This window comes from Chrysemys picta, chromosome 6 (genome assembly GCF_011386835.1).
Source record: "Chrysemys picta bellii isolate R12L10 chromosome 6, ASM1138683v2, whole genome shotgun sequence".
Lineage (NCBI taxonomy): Eukaryota > Metazoa > Chordata > Testudines > Emydidae > Chrysemys > Chrysemys picta.
Genome location: NC_088796.1, coordinates 45,450,531 through 45,470,800, shown reverse-complemented (window position 1 = coordinate 45,470,800; position 20,270 = coordinate 45,450,531). Strand labels below are relative to the sequence as shown.

The following is a 20,270-nucleotide window of genomic DNA, read 5'->3' as shown; positions in this document are numbered from 1 at the left end:
ATCGGGTGCCAGCGGCAAAAAGGGAGGAAATAAAAGCAGAAGTGTAAAAAATGCTGGAGTTGGGGATCATCGAAGAATCCCACAGTCAGTGGTCCAGCCCAATTGTGCTGGTGCCCAAACCTGATGGCACCACAAGATTTTGCAACGACTTCCGTCGAGTAAACGAAGTATCCCAGTTCGACGCATACCCCATACCTCACATAGATGAGCTAGTGGACCGTCTGGGTAATGCCCGGTACTTGACTACCCTAGACTTGACAAAGGGGTTCTGGCAGATTCCCCTTGCAGAAGACACAAAGGAAAAGACTGCGTTCTCTACACCAGAGGGTCTTTTTCAATATACTGTCCTCCCTTTTGGACTACATGGGGCCCCAGCTACCTTCCAGCGCCTCATGGACAAGCTATTAAGCCTGCATAACAGTTACGCTGCTGCCTACTTGGACGATGTGGTCATTCATACCCCAGACTGGGAAACCCACCTGGAGAAGGTGGAGGCAGTCCTTGATACCTTCAGGCGAGCTGGCCTTACAGCAAACCCTGCCAAATGCGCTGTAGGGTTTACAGAGGCCAAATATCTTGGCTACATTGTGGGAAAAGTTCTGGTAAAACCCCAAGTGAGCAAGTTAGAGGCCATCCAAAATTGGCCCCGACCAAGTCGCAAGAAACAAGTCCGGGTGTTCCTAGGTGTGGTGGGGTATTACCGACGATTTTTCCCCCACTTTGCCACAAGGGCAAGCCTCCTGACAGACCTAGTGAAAGCCCATGGACCTGAGATGGTCTGACGCAGGTCACCTGACCTGGTGAGATGGTCTGACGCAGCAGAGGAAGCATTCACAGACCTACGGACTGCCCTCTGCAGTAACCCCATACTGATAGCCCTGATTTCACCAAGGAGACGGTGCAGACGGATGCATCGGAAGTAGGGTTGGGGGCCGTTCTATCACAGATGGTCGGGGAGGCGGAACACCCAATTCTATACCTCAGTCGGAAACTCCTTCCAAGGGAACAAAAATATGCAGTGGTGGAGAGAGAATGCCTCGCTGTAAAATGGGCCATGGAAACATTGCGCTACTACCTACTCGGACGCAGATTTGTCCTCGTGACCGACCATGCCCCTCTTCAATGGATGCAGCAGAACAAGGAGAAGAACACAAGGGTGACCAGATGGTTCTTATCCCTCCAACCTTTCCAGTTCCGTGTGCAACACAGAGCAGGGAGCCGTCATGGCAACGCCGATGGTTTGTCACATGTGCACTGTCTGGCATCCCAAGCTGCCCAACCCCTTGGCGTTGAGCAAGGGGGAGGGATATGTGACAGACCCAGACCAATGGGATACAGGAGTCTGGTAGAGGGCAAATATACTAGTCACTGAATGAGTAGTTTTCTGTTCCCTAAGTGACCAGAGCAGGGGCTGCACTAGAGTAATCAGGAACCTGCTAGAACCAGTTAAGGCAGGCAGGCTAATTGGCTCCAGGTGTCCTAATTAAGAAGAAGCTGCTAGAATCAATTAAGGCAGGCTAATCAGGGCACCTGGGTTTTAAAAGGAGCTCACTTCAGTTTGTGGTGCGAGTGTGAGGAGCTGGGAGCAAGAGGCGCAAGGAGCTGAGAGTGAGAGGGTGTGCTGCTGGAGGACTGAGGAGAACAAGCATTATCGGACACCAGGAGGAAGGTCCTGTGGTGAGAATAAGGAAGGAGTTTGGAGGAGGCCGTGGGTAAGTAGCCCAGGGAGTTGTAGCTGTCACAGGAGGCACTATAGACAGCTGCAGTCCACAGGGCCCTGGACTGGAACCTGGAGTAGAGGGCAGGCCCGGGTTCCCCCCCAAACCTCCCAATTGACCTGGACTGTGGGTTCTTCCAGAGGGGAAGGTCTCTGGGCTGTTCCCCAACACACATGGTGGATTTTCTTGCCTCAGAGATTCACCAATAAGCGCAGAACCTACCAAGATAGAGGAGGAACTTTGTCACACTGGGTTCAAAAAAGAATTAGATAAGTGCATGGAGCATAAGTCCATGAATGGCTATTAGCCAAGATGCTCAGGGATGCAACCCCATGCACTGGGTGTCCCTACACCTCTGACAGCTAGAAGCTGGGACTGGATGACAGGGGATGGATCATGGGATAAATTGCCCTGTTCTTTTAACTCCCTCTGAAGCATCTGGCTTTGGCCACTATCAGAAGACAGCATATTGGGCTAGATAGACAATTGGTCTGACCCAGTATGGCCGCTCTTCAGAATCTAGAGTACCATGTATCTAATTGGAGACGGTGCGCATTTATTAGAAGTGTTTCAGAGAGGAGTGAAACGATGATGTGTTTATACTTGTTGTTAGTACTAATGTTGCCACCAAACTGTGACGGACTCCCTCTGTTACAGAGTGAGGGCAGTGACTGTGAATGTGCACCCAACGTAAAGAATTTTCCAGAGAACCAGACACTGATCAAGCGCATGATGATAAAATGTGCAGATGTAGCAAATCCTTGTCGCCCTTTAGAACTGTGTATTGAATGGGCTGGGAGGATTTCAGAGGAATATTTTGCACAGGTATGTCTTTTTATTATTATTTGAATACATCTTATTAGTTCATACACAAGTGCACACATACCATCCACTCTGTGCTAGTCACTTCAGAGTCCATCTAATATTCCTATAGATTCAAAATAGAAATGTTTTTAATCTACTTTTCTTCCACTACTAGGATCTCGCTGTTTCATACGAGAAAAGCATGCCCACATCTAAACCTTCAACTATTCATAACTAAGGCTCCGTGTTTGTCACGGAAGTCACAGATTCTGTGACTTCTGCACCAGCCCCATGTGGCTGGCCCAGGAGCCGCCTGAGGAGCTCAGGCAGCCCCCAGGCCAGTCGCACTGGCTGCTACTGGGCAGTCTTAGTCCCCGCCCCCCCCAACCCCCAGCAGCAAGAATTTTGGGGGAGGTGGCTCAGGGCTTGGGGTTGGGGCTGCTATTCACCTGGTGGCAGCTCCTCTCCCTCAGCTCCCCTAGCTCCACATGCAGCCTCTGCCGGCAGCCAGGCACTGCCCCCACAGCTTCCATTGGCTGCAGTTCCCAGTCAATGGGAGCTGCAGAACTGGGGCTTGGGGCAGCATGTGGAGCTAGGGAGCTGGGGCCACCGCTTCCCAGTAGCTGGGTAAGGAGCCTGCCCCAGCCCCACCAACCCCCTCCCAGCACCCACGCCCCCCCTTCCACCGGGCTGCAACTCGCCCCCGAGCACCTGCACCTCCTTCCCCAGCACCCACAGTGCCCCCCTGGGCTGTGCCCCCATCCCCAGCACCCGCAGCACTTCCCTGGGCTGCACCCCCTCCCCAGCACCTGTGGCACCTCCTGAGTCTCCCCGCCCCCTTTCCCTCCCCCCGTTTTAGTCATGGGTAATTTTAGTAAAAGTCATGGACAGGTCATGGGACATGAATTTTTGTTTATTGCCAGTGACCTCTCCATGACTTTTACTAAAAATACCCGTGACTAAAGGTAGCCTTATTCATGACCTGCCTGTAGCACCAGTCTGAGTTTAGTATTAGGTTTGCAATGTGAAACTATTTGGAGAGCACTTTTATACTTCAATTGTTCTACTTTCTGCTATCGTCTCAGTCCACCTAGTCCAAGAGATAATTACTCATCATGTTACAATCGCCAATCCTGTTTCCACAGTCCAACCACTCTCCCAGATGAAGGTAGTAGAGTTGAATTCTGTGTCTGCAGGGAGATCTTAGTGTTCAGTAGAGGATACTTTTCCCTCTGTCATACTTGAACTAATATCTCAGCATGGGGTTATGCAGTACTATGTGATTGGAGGTGTTGTTTTTCAGATATGATGCAAGACCAACCACATGTGATCACTAAAGTTTCCATGGTAACCTTCATAAGAATAGGGACATGAGTCCTGCTTTCCTTCCTAACTTTCAATGCCATTATGCCTCCTCCAGACACTTCCTGCAGTTTCCTAAAAATGAAATGCTTTTCAGTTCCTCCTCCAAAGAACTGTGGACTATTAAGAAGCTGTTGGGTTCCACTCCACTAGTGGCAACATTTCAGCGGTGAGAGAAGTGATCTCTCATCCCAATCTCAGTGTTGGCTTTAGCGTAAAGCACTTAAATGACCGCTGTAGCAATGCAAAATATTATTTACCATGTGTGATTTCCCAAATAGTGTGCTCTAGGAAACTAAGAGCTGCACAGGAGACAGATGGTTGATACATGTCAGCTGTCAAAATCCAAATGGGAGATATGGCACGGTTATTAATGGAAACCATAGTGACAGTTCTCAGAATGTTTTGGCGTTCTGCTTCCACTGAGTGAAGCCTCTGGATACTTTCTAACCCTAACTCTTAACATGGACTTGTGTTGATTTAAAATATTATTTAAAAAAAAAGTACCATGAAATAAAAATGTTACAATTTAATTAGTACCTACTATCATCATGAGGTAGCAGCCGACTCTAGCTCTAGGTACTTGTCTGATTTGTCTTAATAGTATTTATTTTTATAATTATAAAAATAAGTATAATTACACTTAAGGAAAAGGGCAAAAGAGAAGAGGGAAAAGATTTTCCTATTCGTATCTCTTCTGTGCACCACGGACAGAGCTCTGTAGTGGGTCTCTAGCTAGGACTATGGAATAGGGCATGGTGGCTAGGTCAATACAGCAATGACAGCGGGGCCACACAATGAAAGTGGCAGGGTTAGTAACTTTATTATAAGTAGATTTGTTTTGTTTTTTTCCCCCTACCAAAAAATAAACATGATCCTCGAACTAGTAGATTTTAATCCATTTTAACCAAGGACATGGCAATTCCTCCCCACACCCCCAAGGAATCAGTCACATTAAACTACTAGTTAGCAATTTTTGTGTTCTGGTGATTGGCTAAAGAACCACTTATTGTTTTGGTCTACTTACAAATTCACCTAATCCTCCGCTTGTCTTCACCCTAGGATGGCAAAGGCAAAGATTTAAAGGCTAATATTAGCTTTGTTTTCTACAGACAGATGAAGAGAAAAGACAGGGTCTACCAGTTGTAATGCCAGTATTTGATCGAAAGACCTGTAGCATCCCCAAGTCTCAGATATCCTTCATCGATTATTTTATAACAGACATGTTTGATGCCTGGGATGGTAAGAAGTTCTACATTTTCTTCCTTCTCTGTTGAAGAGCAAATCCCTGTTACAAACTCGATATTATTCTCTCATGAATTATCTCAAGCCCTGTTCCTTCTACTGTTTTCCATTTCAGTAACTGTCAATCCTGAGTATGCAGGAGAATCTAAATATTAGTTGTGTAAATTGCATTATTTATACTGAAATTGAACTTTATTGTAGATAATTTCAGAGAATCAAGTACTTTTAAAAATAAAACCTTTTATTCACCTTGTTTAATGATTTAAGATGAAAATAGTTTTTTTAACAACTTTTTCCTTTAGCAGAATATTTCTTCTCGGCCAATGAAAATTAAGATAGCTCTTCCTGTTCATGTACCAGAATTATTGATAAATCAGCCCAGTCGTGCTGTTGTTGTGAAAACAGCGCAGAATCTTGCCCCTAATAACACTACTTAATAGTAGTGCAACAAGTAAAAGGATGGCAAGGTTACACTCAAATCACCTGCCAGATTATAATAGTGTAAATATTAGGCCAAGTAAGGCTGGTGTGATCCTTCTGAACACTGCTGGGGGGGAAGGGATAGCTCAGTGGTTTGAGCATTGGCCTGCTAAACCCAGGGTTGTGAGTTCAATCCTTGAGGGGGCCACTTAGGGATCTGGGGCAAAATCAATACTTGGTCCTGCTAGTGAAGGCAGGGGGCTGGACTTGATGACCTTTCAAGGTCCCTTCCAGTTCTAGGAGACAGGATATCTCCATTAATTAATTAATTTATTTATATTTATAAAGCTGAGCTATGCTATTGTTCCTTCTGTCCATTGCAGCATTTGCACATCTACCTGTTTTGATGCAACACTTGGCTGTTAACTACAAACACTGGAAAACATTAGATGAGTTAAAATGCAAGAGTCTCAGGCTTCCAGCGGAGAACAACAACTGAAGCAAAGAGAAGAAAACCTCTTGATCTACCAGTCACACTGTGAATCATTTACTAAATTAGATACAAGAGGCATTGTGTCTCCTTTAATATGAACTTACAAACTCTGCAGGAAGGAGAAAATATTTTACTCCTCACTTTTAAAATGCTCTAAATTCTACAAAAATGTTTTTCATCAAGGTATGTAACTGGAGATAAATAAATGGTCTTTGGAACTATCCTTTCAAGGCAGAACAGGTATTTCTAAAGCTAATTTGTAAAGTTTGTTTTAGTGCATTTGTTAAATCTTGTAACTGGTGCAATTTTATTTAGTGACTAAAATATACTATGTACAAATGGCTCTCATACAAAAGTGTAATCTATTCACCTGTGAAATGCAAACAGGTTATTCAAACACAAAGTAGAGTAAAAACCACCACAATTTGGCATAAATTTGCCCCCCTTACCGTAAGCAAAACTTTTAAAGAACTTTATTTCTAAAGAGAAGCTCTAGAGTAGAAAAAGTGAGGCTTCATAAATAGTTTCAAAACCTACTGTTTTTAGAGAGGAACACTGGTCTAGACTGCCTACAAACTGTAACCGTTTGTTATTAATCAAACATAGAATATAATTTTACCTCTGTCATATTGCACAGATCAACCTGTTTCTCTCCTTTCCCATATAAACTCTTGATTGTTATAATTAAATCAGTCTAATTTAATTACATTTGTTATATAGAGGGGATTTATCATGGTTCATATAATTGGTGCGATTCACTCTTTTTCTCTGACATCATACAGAGGTTACCAGGAGACATTTTGTCATATTTTACATATAAGCCAATACAGCGTGGGATTGATCAACAAACTTTTTAATAAAATGTTGTTTGTACACATGGTCACTAAGATTTTATTAAATCTAAATTTTATGGACACAAGGCCATATGTTGATATATATATATATGAGTATGGACCTGTAGCTTTTTAAGAGTTTTCAGGTTATAAATTATAACAGCATTATAACTTGTGCTTTTTTCCCCTCTAATAGAATGATGTTTTATTAGATGATGTAAAAAGTATTTCAAAAGATGTAAATAAGTTAGAAACTGAACATAGTATTTTCATTAGTTTTAAAATATGAAATTTATGGTAACGCTTCCAAAGCACAAATGCATATTTTTATACATCTCATTTTAATCACTACTTTGTGCAAACCCTGAGTTCAGATTTTAGACTTTGTTTAATACTAGCAAAACAGCTAACAGCAATTACTGATTTTTAACACTGTGCACTCCAAGCTGCAGTCAAGAGTTGCAAGCTGTGACTTTATATAAAGAGGTAGCGCATTGCTCATAGAAAATAAAGGACTTTGGACAAGCTCTATACCTCTATTTTGTGCTGTATCAAGTAGTAAACCAGGTAAAAAGAAAACAGACCTACTGCTATGGAGGAAAAATGATAATGATTGTAGTTTACTGCAGGAAGCTTACATAATGTGCCAACATTTTTTCTATGTTTTGTACCAAGTTATGTAAACAAATGGAAACATCATACAATTTCCATGCAGAGAAATGTATATAAGCTATATTTTTGTTAGAATTGTAATAGAACCTTACTTTTGTCATAGCTGAGGCACTTTGCTGTGTATTATAATGCTGCATTGTGTATATTTGAAGAATGGTGGTTTTGGTGAACTGTCTATAGTCATTATCCCCATGATGTACGACTACACAAAGTTTTAGCTCTGATTACATTTTTTTCCAATGGATTTTTATTCAAATAAGTTGACTTCTAGGTTTTATACTGTAAAATGTTTGCTCTTCTCATTCTTTCATTTATGAGCAAGTGTTCTGGTAATGGTTATATCTTGAACCAATTATATGCTAAACGACTTGACTCTTCCTGTAGTTTCTGTTGGAAAGGGGGAAGATCTCCCATGAAACTTCAAAGTGTGTCACTTGAACTCAGTTTATTAAATACAATATCAGTTTTCCGACTACACATGTTCTGTATAAAGATTTACTTCAACTTCCGATTGTCAAATTTTATACCAATTTCAAACTCTTGAACTACTGTAGGAAATGTTAACAGTTGAAGAAATAAAGCTCAACTACAGTTCTGTTCATCTGAAACTTTAATCTGCAGTCAATAATAGTTGTAAAACTCTACACTCTTTCCCCAACACGTGAATAAACAAAAATTGGGGTTAGGCAAGGTAACTAGTAGTGGAATTATGACCTTGTGCAATAAAAGCTTTAGGCTGTGTCTACACTACCACTTATGTCGACAAAACTTGTCACTCACCCTTGTTGGTTTTTTATTTCTTCTGTCAGAGCTTCCCCCTGCTGGTTTTACCCTAGGAACGAGTGGCCTGGCCCTTATGCTTTAATTGCACTTACTGCAGCCTCAACTCAGCTAAATCCAGAATTACAAACTTTAAACCTCTCTCTTGGCTATCATGCTCTGAAAATAGCTGCCCCTGATTCAAAAGGAAGAGATGATAATCGAAAAGCTATGGCTCTGCTACTGCTGAAAGATGCATGACCACCATGCCCTAAAAACCTGTTTTTAAAGCTGCTGGGTTTTCTTCTGTGCTTACTTCTACTCAAGGGCACTCTCAGTGTAAATGGATTTAAAACCAACTAAAAAAAAAAACTCCCCCAGATTTCTCTACTGCTGAACAAGCCATTTCCAGTCTCAGTTGACTATGGAGGTTCTCACATTCTAAAGAGCCCAGAGGGATTGCCAGTGTTTTTATTCAAGTCAAATGAACTGAGATGATGAAAAGACTAATCTAACTTGTAACTATACTTCATATTAAACACACAAATGTTACATAAGCCATCTCAGGTGCCTTAATCCCCACTAAGGTCACAACTACTGTGAGCTACCAGCATCCTTGTTGTACTAAGTTGGCAAAAAAGAAAAACAGTCCCTGGCCATTTCTTCTCATCCCCTACTTTTGTGCACATTATAAATACTTAAACTACTAAAAATCATCCTACCTCACAGCATTTGTGTTTATCAATTTCTGCACACCTTTAAACCCAGACCACCAGTCAGAAAAGCCATCTACTTCTGCCTTTAAATAAGGGATTATATAAATGAAACCTCTAATTAGTCTTCCTTAGCCCTGCAGTGTGGTTGGCTCTGTGAGAAAGTGAAAATCCCAACGACAAACTGCTTCAGTTATGATTCAACCAAGAATTTTAGCCTCTCTCATGCTGATCGCCATCCATGTTTCTTTAAAAGAAAATTATGGATGCTAACAATCAATTATAATTAATACAATTACTTTCAATGGCTTAAAGAACAAACATGGCACTTCTGCTGAAGCAGCAGGCCACTGTTTCAAACATGCAACATTCTCTTTTGGTTGTATAGTACTAGCAACTAATAATTCAAAGAAAGGGAAAAGACATCATCTTTATTGTATGGCATTTAAAAGGGAAGGATAACAATACATGTTATTTTCAATATTTAAACTTTTCAAATAGCAAAATTTCCTTTACACACATACCTAACATACACACAGCTCATGCACATCTACCTCTTATTCAACCAAGTTAGAACCTAAGCTGCAAATCATCATTTTGCTCTAATTTCTGAAATAATGTTAAACTGCGCAGTCTAGACTCTCTTTCTCCATCTTTCCACAAAATAATAAGGTGGTCAGCAGAGCATGTCACCAGGCCAAGTTCACTAAAGTACAGGAACATCTGCAATGAAAACCATTAACATGATCATGCTGCACATGTAGATTTAGGCAAGTTGCTTATTTTCATCTTTGGGTGAGACAGATCATCGGGGATCCCACAATATTTCTGTTTAAATGCAGAATAATGTTTTCCACATATGTGAGATTTCATACAAAGTTTTCCATATCATATGTAAACTCTTTGATACTAAAATGTGAGGCAGAGATAGCAGAAAAAACAAGCTGTGTCACAATAATAATCTCTGGTTCTTATATAGCATTTTTCATCAGTAAATTTCAAAGCATTTTAACAAAGGTCATCCCCATTTTACAGCTAGGGAAACTGAGGCCCAGCAATGAAGTGACTTGCCCAAGATCACCCAGCAGGACAGTGGCAGAACCAGGAAAAGAACCTAGGTCGCTTGACGGTGCTCTAACCACTGGGCAACACTGTCTCCCACATCACATCAGGGCCTATCTCAATGGGCTGGGGGACCTACACACCACTAGCGGTCATACAATAAGTGAGAAGATGGCAACTTCTTCAGGCAGCAAAGTGTGCCTAGCCAAGGCAAACACAGACTGACACAGGAAAGTGGCCCAGCCAGAAATGCTAAAGAATGGCAGAAAGGGAGTTTACAAGATAATTACGGCTGACAAATGGTGCTACTGGCAAGTATACAACGTGAAGAAAGGGAAGCCCCTCAAGACTTCTCTTCATGGACTATCAACAATCTGCCAACAGTCAAGAAGCAACAAACAGTAAAAGGAACCAGGAATGGCAAAGCAGCAGATGTCAAACTGTCATAATATGAAAACAATTCAGTTCAGCAGTCAGAGGACCATGTCATGAGGCACAACTATCTCACAGTTGGAATATCCTGATTCCTCAACTGATTAGGAAGATTCTGTCCTGCGGAAGCATTCAGCCAAAAGAGTCTGTCACAGGCTGCCTCCTCCAGGAACAGCCATAGCAAAGTTACCAACAATGGGGACTCTCCCAAGTAGAAATACGTCAAACCCCCAGCTTTGGATATCATGTTCCACTGGCAACTTTCATCATGCAGGCTAGTTTTCTATCTTAAACAGCTCCAGTTTGCTTGGAGTTAAACATTTCCCCCATGCAAAATGCTGCAGCAAACAGATCCAGCAATCTGGATAAAGTCTATTGAAGAACAAACAGTTGCATAGTGGCATGGGGGTATTTCAGTGATTGATTCACATGCACTCTCCGCAGGAAATGGCTGTGGCTTGCTGTGAATTGGATGTGGCTGGAGTTTTTAAGCAAATGTGAATTTTTGCATGAAAATCAAATACAATCATGGGAAAACACTGTTTAGAGCATAGGGTACATTTTATCCTTGGCTTTGTTTTGTTACAAAGATGCAAGTGGGACAGCAGCTCCTGGATTTGCATGTTATGCCAGGAAAAACCTCACTTCCAGAATTAAAGGGCTAATAATATATTAATTGCCATTAAGTGTGGTTACACTAGACCTTCTCAACTATGGTGTAATAGTGACTCAAAAAAGAACGGTCTTCTACACAATGACTGCCCCTTCCTTATTCTCTACCTTCTTTCCTGTTTGTAAAGATAGCAGGGAACATAAGAACAGCCATACTGGGTCAGACCAAAGGTCCATCTAGCCCAGTATCCCGTCTTTCAACAGTGGTCAATGCCAGGTGCCCCTGAGGGAATGAACAGAACAGGTAATCATCAAGTGATCCATCCCCTGTCACCCATTGCCAGACTCTCTCTTCTGGTTATAGAAAGGTCCATCCCATCAACTAGCAGGAAATTCCCCACCCCTAGTGCTGACAATTATATATTTTAATTGTTTTATATTAAATCCTTGTTGGTGATAGATGTGAGATGGAAGAGGCCCTTTAACTAGGTTTTCTACCTCCCCAACCAACTCTTTCTTCCCCAGATACATAACGTTTCTTTCTTATGCTGAAATTCTGTAACAAGAAATAGATACCCTTGTTGGTGGTCATCAGACTGCAGAACCATGAAGACACAAGAAGGTGCAGGTATTTAAAATTAAAATAAATCACTAATATTTTACTGGGCAGATAGCATGGAGTGATACCTGATTTAAAAAGGCAGATATAAAACATCACACTGTACACATGAGGGACATTTAACATTGCTTTCAATCAATAGCCAAAAGAAACATTTCTGTAAATGTTTATGGTTGATGAATGAAGAAAGGATTTTCATAAATCTTGCAGCACAGAAGGCTGCTTAACCGGTTTTATGTATTATAGCCCCCTGGGTTGGAGTTGGAGCCTGGAACCTGCATATCCAGGTTCCCAACGCCAGTTTCTGAGATCTTCTGAGGACTCAAGTAAAGGTTACCTGAGAAACCTGATAATGCAGAAGGTGATATTTTCTATGGCTTCTATTTCTACAGCTCTCCTCTTGGAGCTGTAATTGTTTTAATTCTTATCTAGATTTTGCACCAGTGGATTTGACTTCCCTCACATTGCACAATAAATCTAGACATTATTTTGCCCCAGACATCTTAGTGATGTTCTTGGGGTTTCTCTTTTTTGAGAAACTTGCTGTGAACCACACAAGGCCAAAGCGCAGGCCTCATGCAGAGTTGCAGCGTGACAATCAGATTCCCAGTCTCCCGAGCCATCTAGTCAGAAATTACAGATGTTTAAGAAGAAACATTACCAAAATTACAGCATTAAATAAGATTCACGTTTTGTTTCTCTTACTAAATTCCACATACCTGCACGGCTGATGAATGCCCAATCAAATCACCAATAAGCTCCAAGGAATATGATGTAGTGCTTTCTTGCACTTTTTTAGCAGTTTGGCTTGCTTGTTTGTTGGCCCTTCCAAAGCCCCACATGTTGAGAAACCCTGGGACACATATAAAGGAGAAAATCCTTCTTTCCATTTTGGCAAAGGCTTGTATTAATATTTGACTAATTAAACACTATACTTACTTAGAGGACTATGGGATAGTCACTTAACTCAAAAAAGACAACAGATGATGTGTAATAAAACATTTCTGCACCTGCATTAAGACCACACACTTCTTAAATCAGTAGGTAACAGAAACTTTAGATGCTGTCCCCCTTAGTAGGCCTGTCATGGCAGACAAGTTAAATTACCCGCTTGGAATGTAACTGGGATGAGACAGTGAAGAGGGTTTAGCACAGAAAGAAGCTGCCCAAAGGAACCCATGAGACAAAGGTGTATAGTGCAGTGCTATGAGGCTTACCGCTACTCTGTCCTGCCTAAATTGATTGGTTGTCCTTAAATGGAACGGAAAGGGAGGAATGAGGCACTGATCTCTCTCCTCAGTGATGTGCACAAACACATCCATGTTTGTCAATAGCTAACACGCTCAAGTTTCTGTTCCTGCACTATCCACCTATATATTCTCCTTCCTACTGAAAACTATCACCCAGAGGGACTTGAGGACCAAAAAGCTCTTGTCAACTGCTCCTCCAGGACTGCTCTCACCAGCTGCTGCTGCTCCCAGATATCCAGAAGCAGCTGCAAATTCAACTTCCCTAGGTTATGAACTTAAGCAAGAAGGGGCAGGTAACTCCATAACTCACAACATGGACATAATCTCTAGCCTTGCTGCTGCTGTTTTCCCCACATCCTATATGCACTCTCTCTTATCCAAGCTGATTCTCTGTAGGCTAGTACTCATTTATGCCCCAGTCTCCAAAAGACACTGGGTAAATTGTGTAACTGTATTGACAGAATTGAAAAGATTGGGTGTCATCTATCTATAGACCGAAGACAGGGCTGGATTTAGGGGAAGGCAACCCAGGTGACCGCTGGGGTGCCAGGTGTGGGGGACGCCGGGCTCGGGGTGCGGGTTTTGTTGTTAGCGACAAAAGGGAAAATAGAATGTTTGAAGTCAAATGTTTCAGATATTCCGTATGTGGATTCATTTTTCACCAACTTCCTAAAATGTTCTGGACCTTTGTAGAATTGTGTGGAACCTTCCAGACTTTCTGAGAACTACATTTTCCTTGAATCTCCTAGAATGTTGTCAGCCATGCATGCCCTCATGGGAAAATAAAGGGCAGGGCATCACCAGTCCGTCATTGAAATATAAGAACAAAGTGAAGTGAGAGCCCAGGTGTGACATTGTGAACCTTGTTTTATTGTGTAATTGTGGGGGGAGTGTGCCAAAGACTCTCCTCGTGTGGGGAGCAATATGGTCTAGGGCCAGCCCTGACTGAAGATGACCCAACCTATACTTTCTCACTAACCCTTCGATCAGCCCAACAAACACACTGAACAAGACGGGTGACAAACTGGAATCCTGTATGAGAGAGACGACACGAAAAATGAACAGTTACTCTCTGGGATCACTCAGAGAAAAGAATAGAGCAGGGATCAGCAACCTTTGGCGCACGGCCTGTCAGGGAAAGCCCCTGGCGGGCCGGGCCAGTTTGTTTACCTGCCACGTCAGCAGGTTTGGCTGATCGCAGTTCCCACTGGCCTCGGTTCGCCGCTCCAGGCCAATGGGGGCTGCAAGAAGCAGCGCGGGCCAAAGGATGTGCTGTCCGCCCTTCCTTCAGCCCCCATTGGCCTGGGACAGCGACCCACAGCCAGTGGGAGCTACGATCGGCCAAAACTGTGGATGCGGCAGGTAAACAAACCGGCCCGGCCCACCAGGGACTTTCCCTGGCAGACCACGTGCCAAAGGTTGCTGATCCCTGGAATAGAACAACTCCATCTACCCCCCCCACCATGTAGCCCCATGTAGCATGTGGCATCTTCACCTGCTCCTGATTATAAAAATTATGTACCTCCTATATGAGAATATAAACAATCTTACATCCTATAATACCTCATGTATTGCATCACAACTGAGCAACAGCTCAGATTTTGAATACTGAGTATAGAATATTCATAGTGAACTGTTTCTAATCAATACACAGAGTAAACAAAAAAAAGTCTTCAAAAATTAAAAATAAGTTAGAATGACTCTCTGAGGAAGCTGTGATCTGCTGGTGAATATTCTATGAACAGAGAAACAGGCTTAAATATACTCACTCAGTTTCAGCAAAGACCCTAAGGAAGAACAAATACTAGTAGGGGAGTCTGTGTGGTGGATCTCTGCAACCAGATGGAACCCCAGTGACTTCAATCGTACAGGGGGCTACCTGGCCGAGCTCAATGCAGGAACTTTGTAGGTGAGGCTATGCATACCAGCTGACTGAAAGTCTTGAGATCTTTGCTTATAAATTCCGGGGGAGAGCGAATAAAGGAAAAACAACATTTTCTGTGAAAGCTGCCAGCATGTCATTGTTTCATTTTTTTATGCTATGTTCAGGAGCTTCTAGTTTTGTATGGTCAATTTTGGGATCCACAAGTGGGTGGGTATTTGTTTGTTGAACACCATTTTATATAACCAATTCTCTCTGGAGCTATAGACAAACCTGTTGGAACAGGCTCAGCTGGAAGCTGCTGCTTTTCACGTAGCTCCCAAATGCGAACACTGCCATCTTCTGAACAGGATATCAACTGCCTGTCCAACCAAATGAGGAATTATATTGAAACAGAACCAGCATGGATACATATTAGCACTGCAGGTACAATAAGTCCCCCAAGATTCTACCCAATTGTATTACCAGTAACTCTTAAGAATTATTATTTAACATGATGCTGAGAGATCTCTTGCAAAAGGACAAATTATAGTGAACTCAGGAAAATTAGTATAAAACGATACAAATTTGCAATCCCATCTAATGCTTTTAAAAACGTACTGCTTTATAAAAACAAATGCAAGCTTTGATCTGCAAAGACTAATGCATGTGTGTAGTCTTAACAACTTTAACCATGCAAGTAATCCAATGGAGTGAGTCTACTCACTGCTTAAAGTTAAGCACAGTGCAAGTGTTTGCAGGATCAGGGCCTTATTTTACCTTCTGATAGACAGCTCCATAAAACAATAGTGGAGAACGGCAACATAGCTATTAGATAGAGATATCCACAGCAACCAGCTGTCTTGTCTTAGCTCTATTTTGATGGATTTGTAACTCATCTGTAAATATTAAGCTCCTGCTAGACACTTGGCACTAAATGACAAAGACTGGGAGTGATTATTTTCTGTTCAATATTTGTTCATTAAATTAATTAGGCTGGTTTTGAGCAACAGAAATGTTTAAATGAGTTTGGCATGTGGCTTTGTTTTGCTTTATTAAAAGCAAATGTGAAAAGATATTTCCATAATGTAGACTAATTATTTTGCTAGATTTGAATTTAAAAAAGCAAAAGGAAGCTGTGTACTAAGCATGCTGAATTCTATTATTCCACAGCAAATTATAATGGTGTATTTTCAAAACAAAAAACAATGTTATTTCTTATGGCAGATCAAGCCAAAGATCAGGTACCATATGCTGCCTTGGGAAGTTAAATGTAGCTTTGCTGGTTGTCCCTAGCCACCTTTCTGAGCCTTGCATTTCTTTACTGCATTACAAAATTTACCATGACTTGTACCTGTTTGGAAGTTTTGCAATGTGCAATACAATGGAGTCATGAGCAGTTCTCTGGCAGGCAATCACACGCTTCATTTGAAGGTTATAGACATATATGCCCTTCCCAACAGCAGCAAACACACACTGGAAAGAAAATTCAATAGAACATCATACAGATACAGACATAAAACTATTACTTTGTGTCATAGATTTCCAGTGGTACTATGACATTATAAAGCCACTGCTACTGGGCTCAACCTATTCTTTTAATCTGCATTAATGCACTGCCTTCTGCAGTATAAAAAATATCAAACGATTGGGAAAGCTTTGACTAGGGTTACCATATTTTGTGCCTCCAAATGGAGGACACTCCACGGCCCCCAGCCCCGCCCAACCCCGCCCCCTCCCCTGCTTCCCGCGAATATTTGATTCGCGGGAAGCCTGAAGCAGGTAAGGGGGGTGTGGGGGGAGGAGGCGCGGCCCAGGCTGGCCCCCCGGCGTTTCCAGCCTGGGTCAGCTCGGGCCCTGGGGTGCCGGCCCCGGCCGACCACCCCCGGCCCGCCCAGCACTGCCGGCCCCCGGCGGCCCGGCGCACCCCCCAGCTCCCGGCCCTGCGGGCCCGGCTCCCCGCCGGCCCAGCTGACCGGCTCCCCGCCGGCCCAGCTGACCGGCTCCCCGCCAGCCCAGCTGACCGGCTCCCCGCGGGCCCGGCCGACCCGGCTCCCCGCGGGCCCGGCCGACCCGGCTCCCCGCAGGCCCGGCTCCCCGCGGGCCCGGCCGACCCGGCTCCCCGCCGGCCCGGCTGACCAGCTCCCCGCGGGCCCGGCTGACCTCCCGATTTTCCCGGACATGCCCGGCTTTTGGGGATTTCCCCCCGGACGGGGATTTGAGCCCCCAAAAGCCGGACATGTCCGGGAAAATCCGGACGTATGGTAACCCTAGCTTTGACACTTCCTGGATGAGAGAGGAAGATTGCTTAATGGGTAGGAGATCTTACATATCATCGCAACAAAATTAGTACAGCATAAAAATGTACTTGTAATTACATTTGAATTCCTCTGTATGCTGAATTCCAAGTTGGCTACAGTGATATAAAAAATTCACAAAGCACAGCAACTGTTTCTTTCATGGAATATTTTTATTCAAAAATGTGTTAACCGATTGTGATAGGGTGTGCTGCCCACACGGGTCCTGCAGGGAAAGCTGCACAGATGAGTTACTGCAGGGAATGGACCTTGGCTGCTGTGTAGAGGGTCCCTGAACCAGAACCTGGAGTATAGGTTCAGGGCCGGCTCAAGGGTTTTGGCCGCCCCAAGCAGCCAAAAAAAAAAAAAAGCCGCGATCGCGATCTGCAGCGGCAATTCGGCAGGAGGTCCTTTGCTCTGAGCGGGAGTGAGGGACCGTCCACCGAATTGCCGCCGAATACCTGGATGTGTCACCCCAAGTATCTGCTTGCCAGGCTGGTGCCTGGAGCCGGCCCTGATAGGTTAGGCCCGGTGGCACTGTGAGACAGTGAAGCAGAAGACTGCCTGAGACTGCTGGAGAGCAAGAACCTTGATGCACTCCTCCTGGAAGGGAAAACTACAATAAAGACCTGGCCAGAGGGCTCAGTCATGCAGAGGACGCTGCGGGTCCTGGAGCAAGAGAGGGGTTGTAGAGGAGAAACTGATGGGGTATAACCACTGGAAGGAGCATTGGCCTTCCTGAGTTAATCCCAGAACCACCAGGAAGCAGCACAGTCCACCGGTGAGTAGAGAAACCCATCACAAATTGATGGGTAATGTGGGCAGGATGGTCACCTCCAACACAAGGGATCAGGAATGGACTGTGCCTCACAAGATCCCCAGGTGAGGGGCAGAGAGACACTATAATGCGATTGAACCCTGCAGCAAGGGTACATAACAGAGAGAGAACCGCTAAAGGAAGGCAAAAATGAAATGCCCACAATACAGACTTTCTTTGCTGCGGGAAGATGTCCCCTACTATGGTGCATGGCAGAATTTCTGCTCCCACAGTGGGTAGATAAGAAGCAACGGCGATAGGTCCCTGTTATGTGGGGATAGATATTAGAGAACCAGCAGAGACTGTGTGAAACCCAAGTGTATTTACAAGACTGTATGGTGCAGGTAGCTTGTCAACAGCAGCAGCTGTACAGAATCCCTCAGGAAAGAAGCAGGAGGAGTTTTAAGGGCCACAAATAGGAAAGGTGCTCCAGGACTAGGAGGCCAGAGGCCCAACCCCAAAGTGTTATGGCTGTGGGAGCAGGGGGCACCTGAAGAGGGCGTGCCCCTATTTGGAGGGAAGCAAAGAGTCTTACTAGGAGACAAGGACTAAGGAGAGGGCCCAGGGAACACCACCCAATAAGTGACTGGGTTGGAGGAGGACCTGCTTTTGGTGTGGGAGAAAGGGCTATATAAAGAGGCATTGACCTCACAGGGGAAAGAGAGCCCAGAAAAGGGCAAGGGACTGAGGCAAGAGAGAAAAGAGACAGAGGCCCGTAAGGAGCTCATAAGAATAGTGGAGAAGCCCAAGAGGCAGGTAAAGAAATGTGAGGGGAAGAAAGAGCCTCTGCATTAATTACTGTACTCCCTGGAGGCCTAACACTGAGATGAACCACAAAACAGTGAGAACTCAGAGTCTGGGAGCAAGGAGAACTCTGAGGGGGTGGTCCAGGTGAGAGAGAAGCTGTTAACTGCAGAGCAGGCCTGGGTGGAGGCTGCACAGGACCTGCAGTTCTATCAGGAGAAACTCAGAGATGCTATGGAAGAAGAAGATAAGTCTCTGACCATGAGCTACAGCCTAAGACAAGAAAGGGATGACCTGAGAGCCCAGCTACAGCAAGCACAGGTAGGTGATTTAGAGTAGAAGAAAACCTGCCCACCCCTGGTTGCAGCTTTGAGGGGAGGGTGTGTGATGAGGTGCACTCCCCACACTTGCCTTGCAAAAGCTGAATTGGGCCAGGTGGATCCAATCATCTAATTAGGCTGCGTGGGTGGGGGGGAGGAGAGCTTTAGGTGGGATGCAGCTACTTACAGAGAAGCTCACCTGTGAGGGACAGGTGGAGCTTTTGTCCAAGAGAGGAAATTAGAAGCAGAGGGGGCTGCAGGGAGAAGGGGGGTTTATAGTGATGAGTTACCTAGAATTATTCCCTGGGGGAGGGAGTAAAGAGACTGGCAAACACAGAGGAGGGGGGGAAAACTAGGAGGGTTGGAAGTGGCTCAGGGAAAGGCAACAAGATCCAGGGAACAGACCTTGGCTACTGTGTAGAGGGTCCCTGAGCTGGAACCTGGAGTAGAGGGTAGTTCCCAGCTTCTCCTGCCTGCTGCTGTGGGAATGGCACTGAGGCAGTGAAGCAGAAGACTACCTGAGACTGCTAGAGCACAAGAACCTTGATCCACTCCCACAGAAGGGGAAACCACAATAGTGACCTGGCTGGAGGACTGAGTCACGAAGGGGCTAGGGCATAATGGCTTACTTTCACCTCTGAGCAGCGGTGAGTAGAGCAACCCATCACACCTGCCTAGGCCAATTCTAGTTTAAAAGTACATGTAGAAAGAAGAAACTCTAATAAGTAAGTTTAATATCTCAAAGAGCAAGAAGAACTTGTACACAGGACCAATTTGTATAAACTATAAACACTAGCAACAGCTCTGGAGTTGTCATGCACAAAAGAGATTATTTATGCAATTTCACTGCTGGCTTTATCACAAATGATTTGACAAACTTTTCTTTCCTCAATAAAGTATCTGAATGAGTTTGCAGGAAAACAATATGTTCTGAGGTACCTTAATACCATTTTACCTGAACTATGGGGTTTGGGCCAGTTTATTTCAACAATTTTTTTATCACTATTATTCTTTATTTATGTTGTGGTAGCATCAAGAAGTCTCATTAAGGAAAATGAGCCCCAGTGAGCTGGGCTCCTATAATGAAAGACGGTCCTTGCCCCACAGAGCTTCCATGTATTGCAAAGGCTGGAAGCACTATCGTTACAGCAGTTATATTATCTTAGAGTGTAGGGGTGCTGTACAACTACTAAAACATAACTGTACAGTTTCCCCTCATTATGTAATGATGTCTGGT

At 44.0% G+C, this 20,270-nt stretch overlaps 2 protein-coding genes across 5 annotated transcripts in view; one reads left to right on the top strand and one right to left on the bottom strand.

Moving 5' to 3' along the window:
- PDE8B (phosphodiesterase 8B) overlaps window positions 1–8,155 on the top strand; it is a 153,705-nt gene extending 145,550 nt beyond the window's left edge. For all 3 annotated transcript variants that reach the window (XM_005288297.4, XM_065550073.1, XM_065550074.1), the window contains exons 20-22: window positions 2,376–2,543; window positions 4,997–5,126; window positions 5,933–8,155. In XM_005288297.4, coding sequence (XP_005288354.3) covers window positions 2,376–2,543; window positions 4,997–5,126; window positions 5,933–6,048 — 414 coding nt within the window. In that variant the 3' untranslated portion in view covers window positions 6,049–8,155. The remainder of the gene's footprint in view (window positions 1–2,375; window positions 2,544–4,996; window positions 5,127–5,932) is intronic.
- The window catches only part of WDR41 (WD repeat domain 41), a 36,247-nt gene continuing 24,116 nt past the window's right edge, over window positions 8,140–20,270 (bottom strand). Inside the window, exons 10-13 of one of the 2 annotated variants that reach the window (XM_005288296.4) lie at window positions 16,210–16,331; window positions 15,150–15,238; window positions 12,464–12,597; window positions 8,140–9,742 (exon numbers count right to left, since the gene is read on the bottom strand). In XM_005288296.4, coding sequence (XP_005288353.1) covers window positions 9,590–9,742; window positions 12,464–12,597; window positions 15,150–15,238; window positions 16,210–16,331 — 498 coding nt within the window. In that variant the 3' untranslated portion in view covers window positions 8,140–9,589. Of the gene's footprint in view, window positions 9,743–11,213; window positions 11,409–12,463; window positions 12,598–15,149; window positions 15,239–16,209; window positions 16,332–20,270 lie in introns of those variants that run through there. The other variant, XM_065550075.1, reaches the window with a different exon arrangement.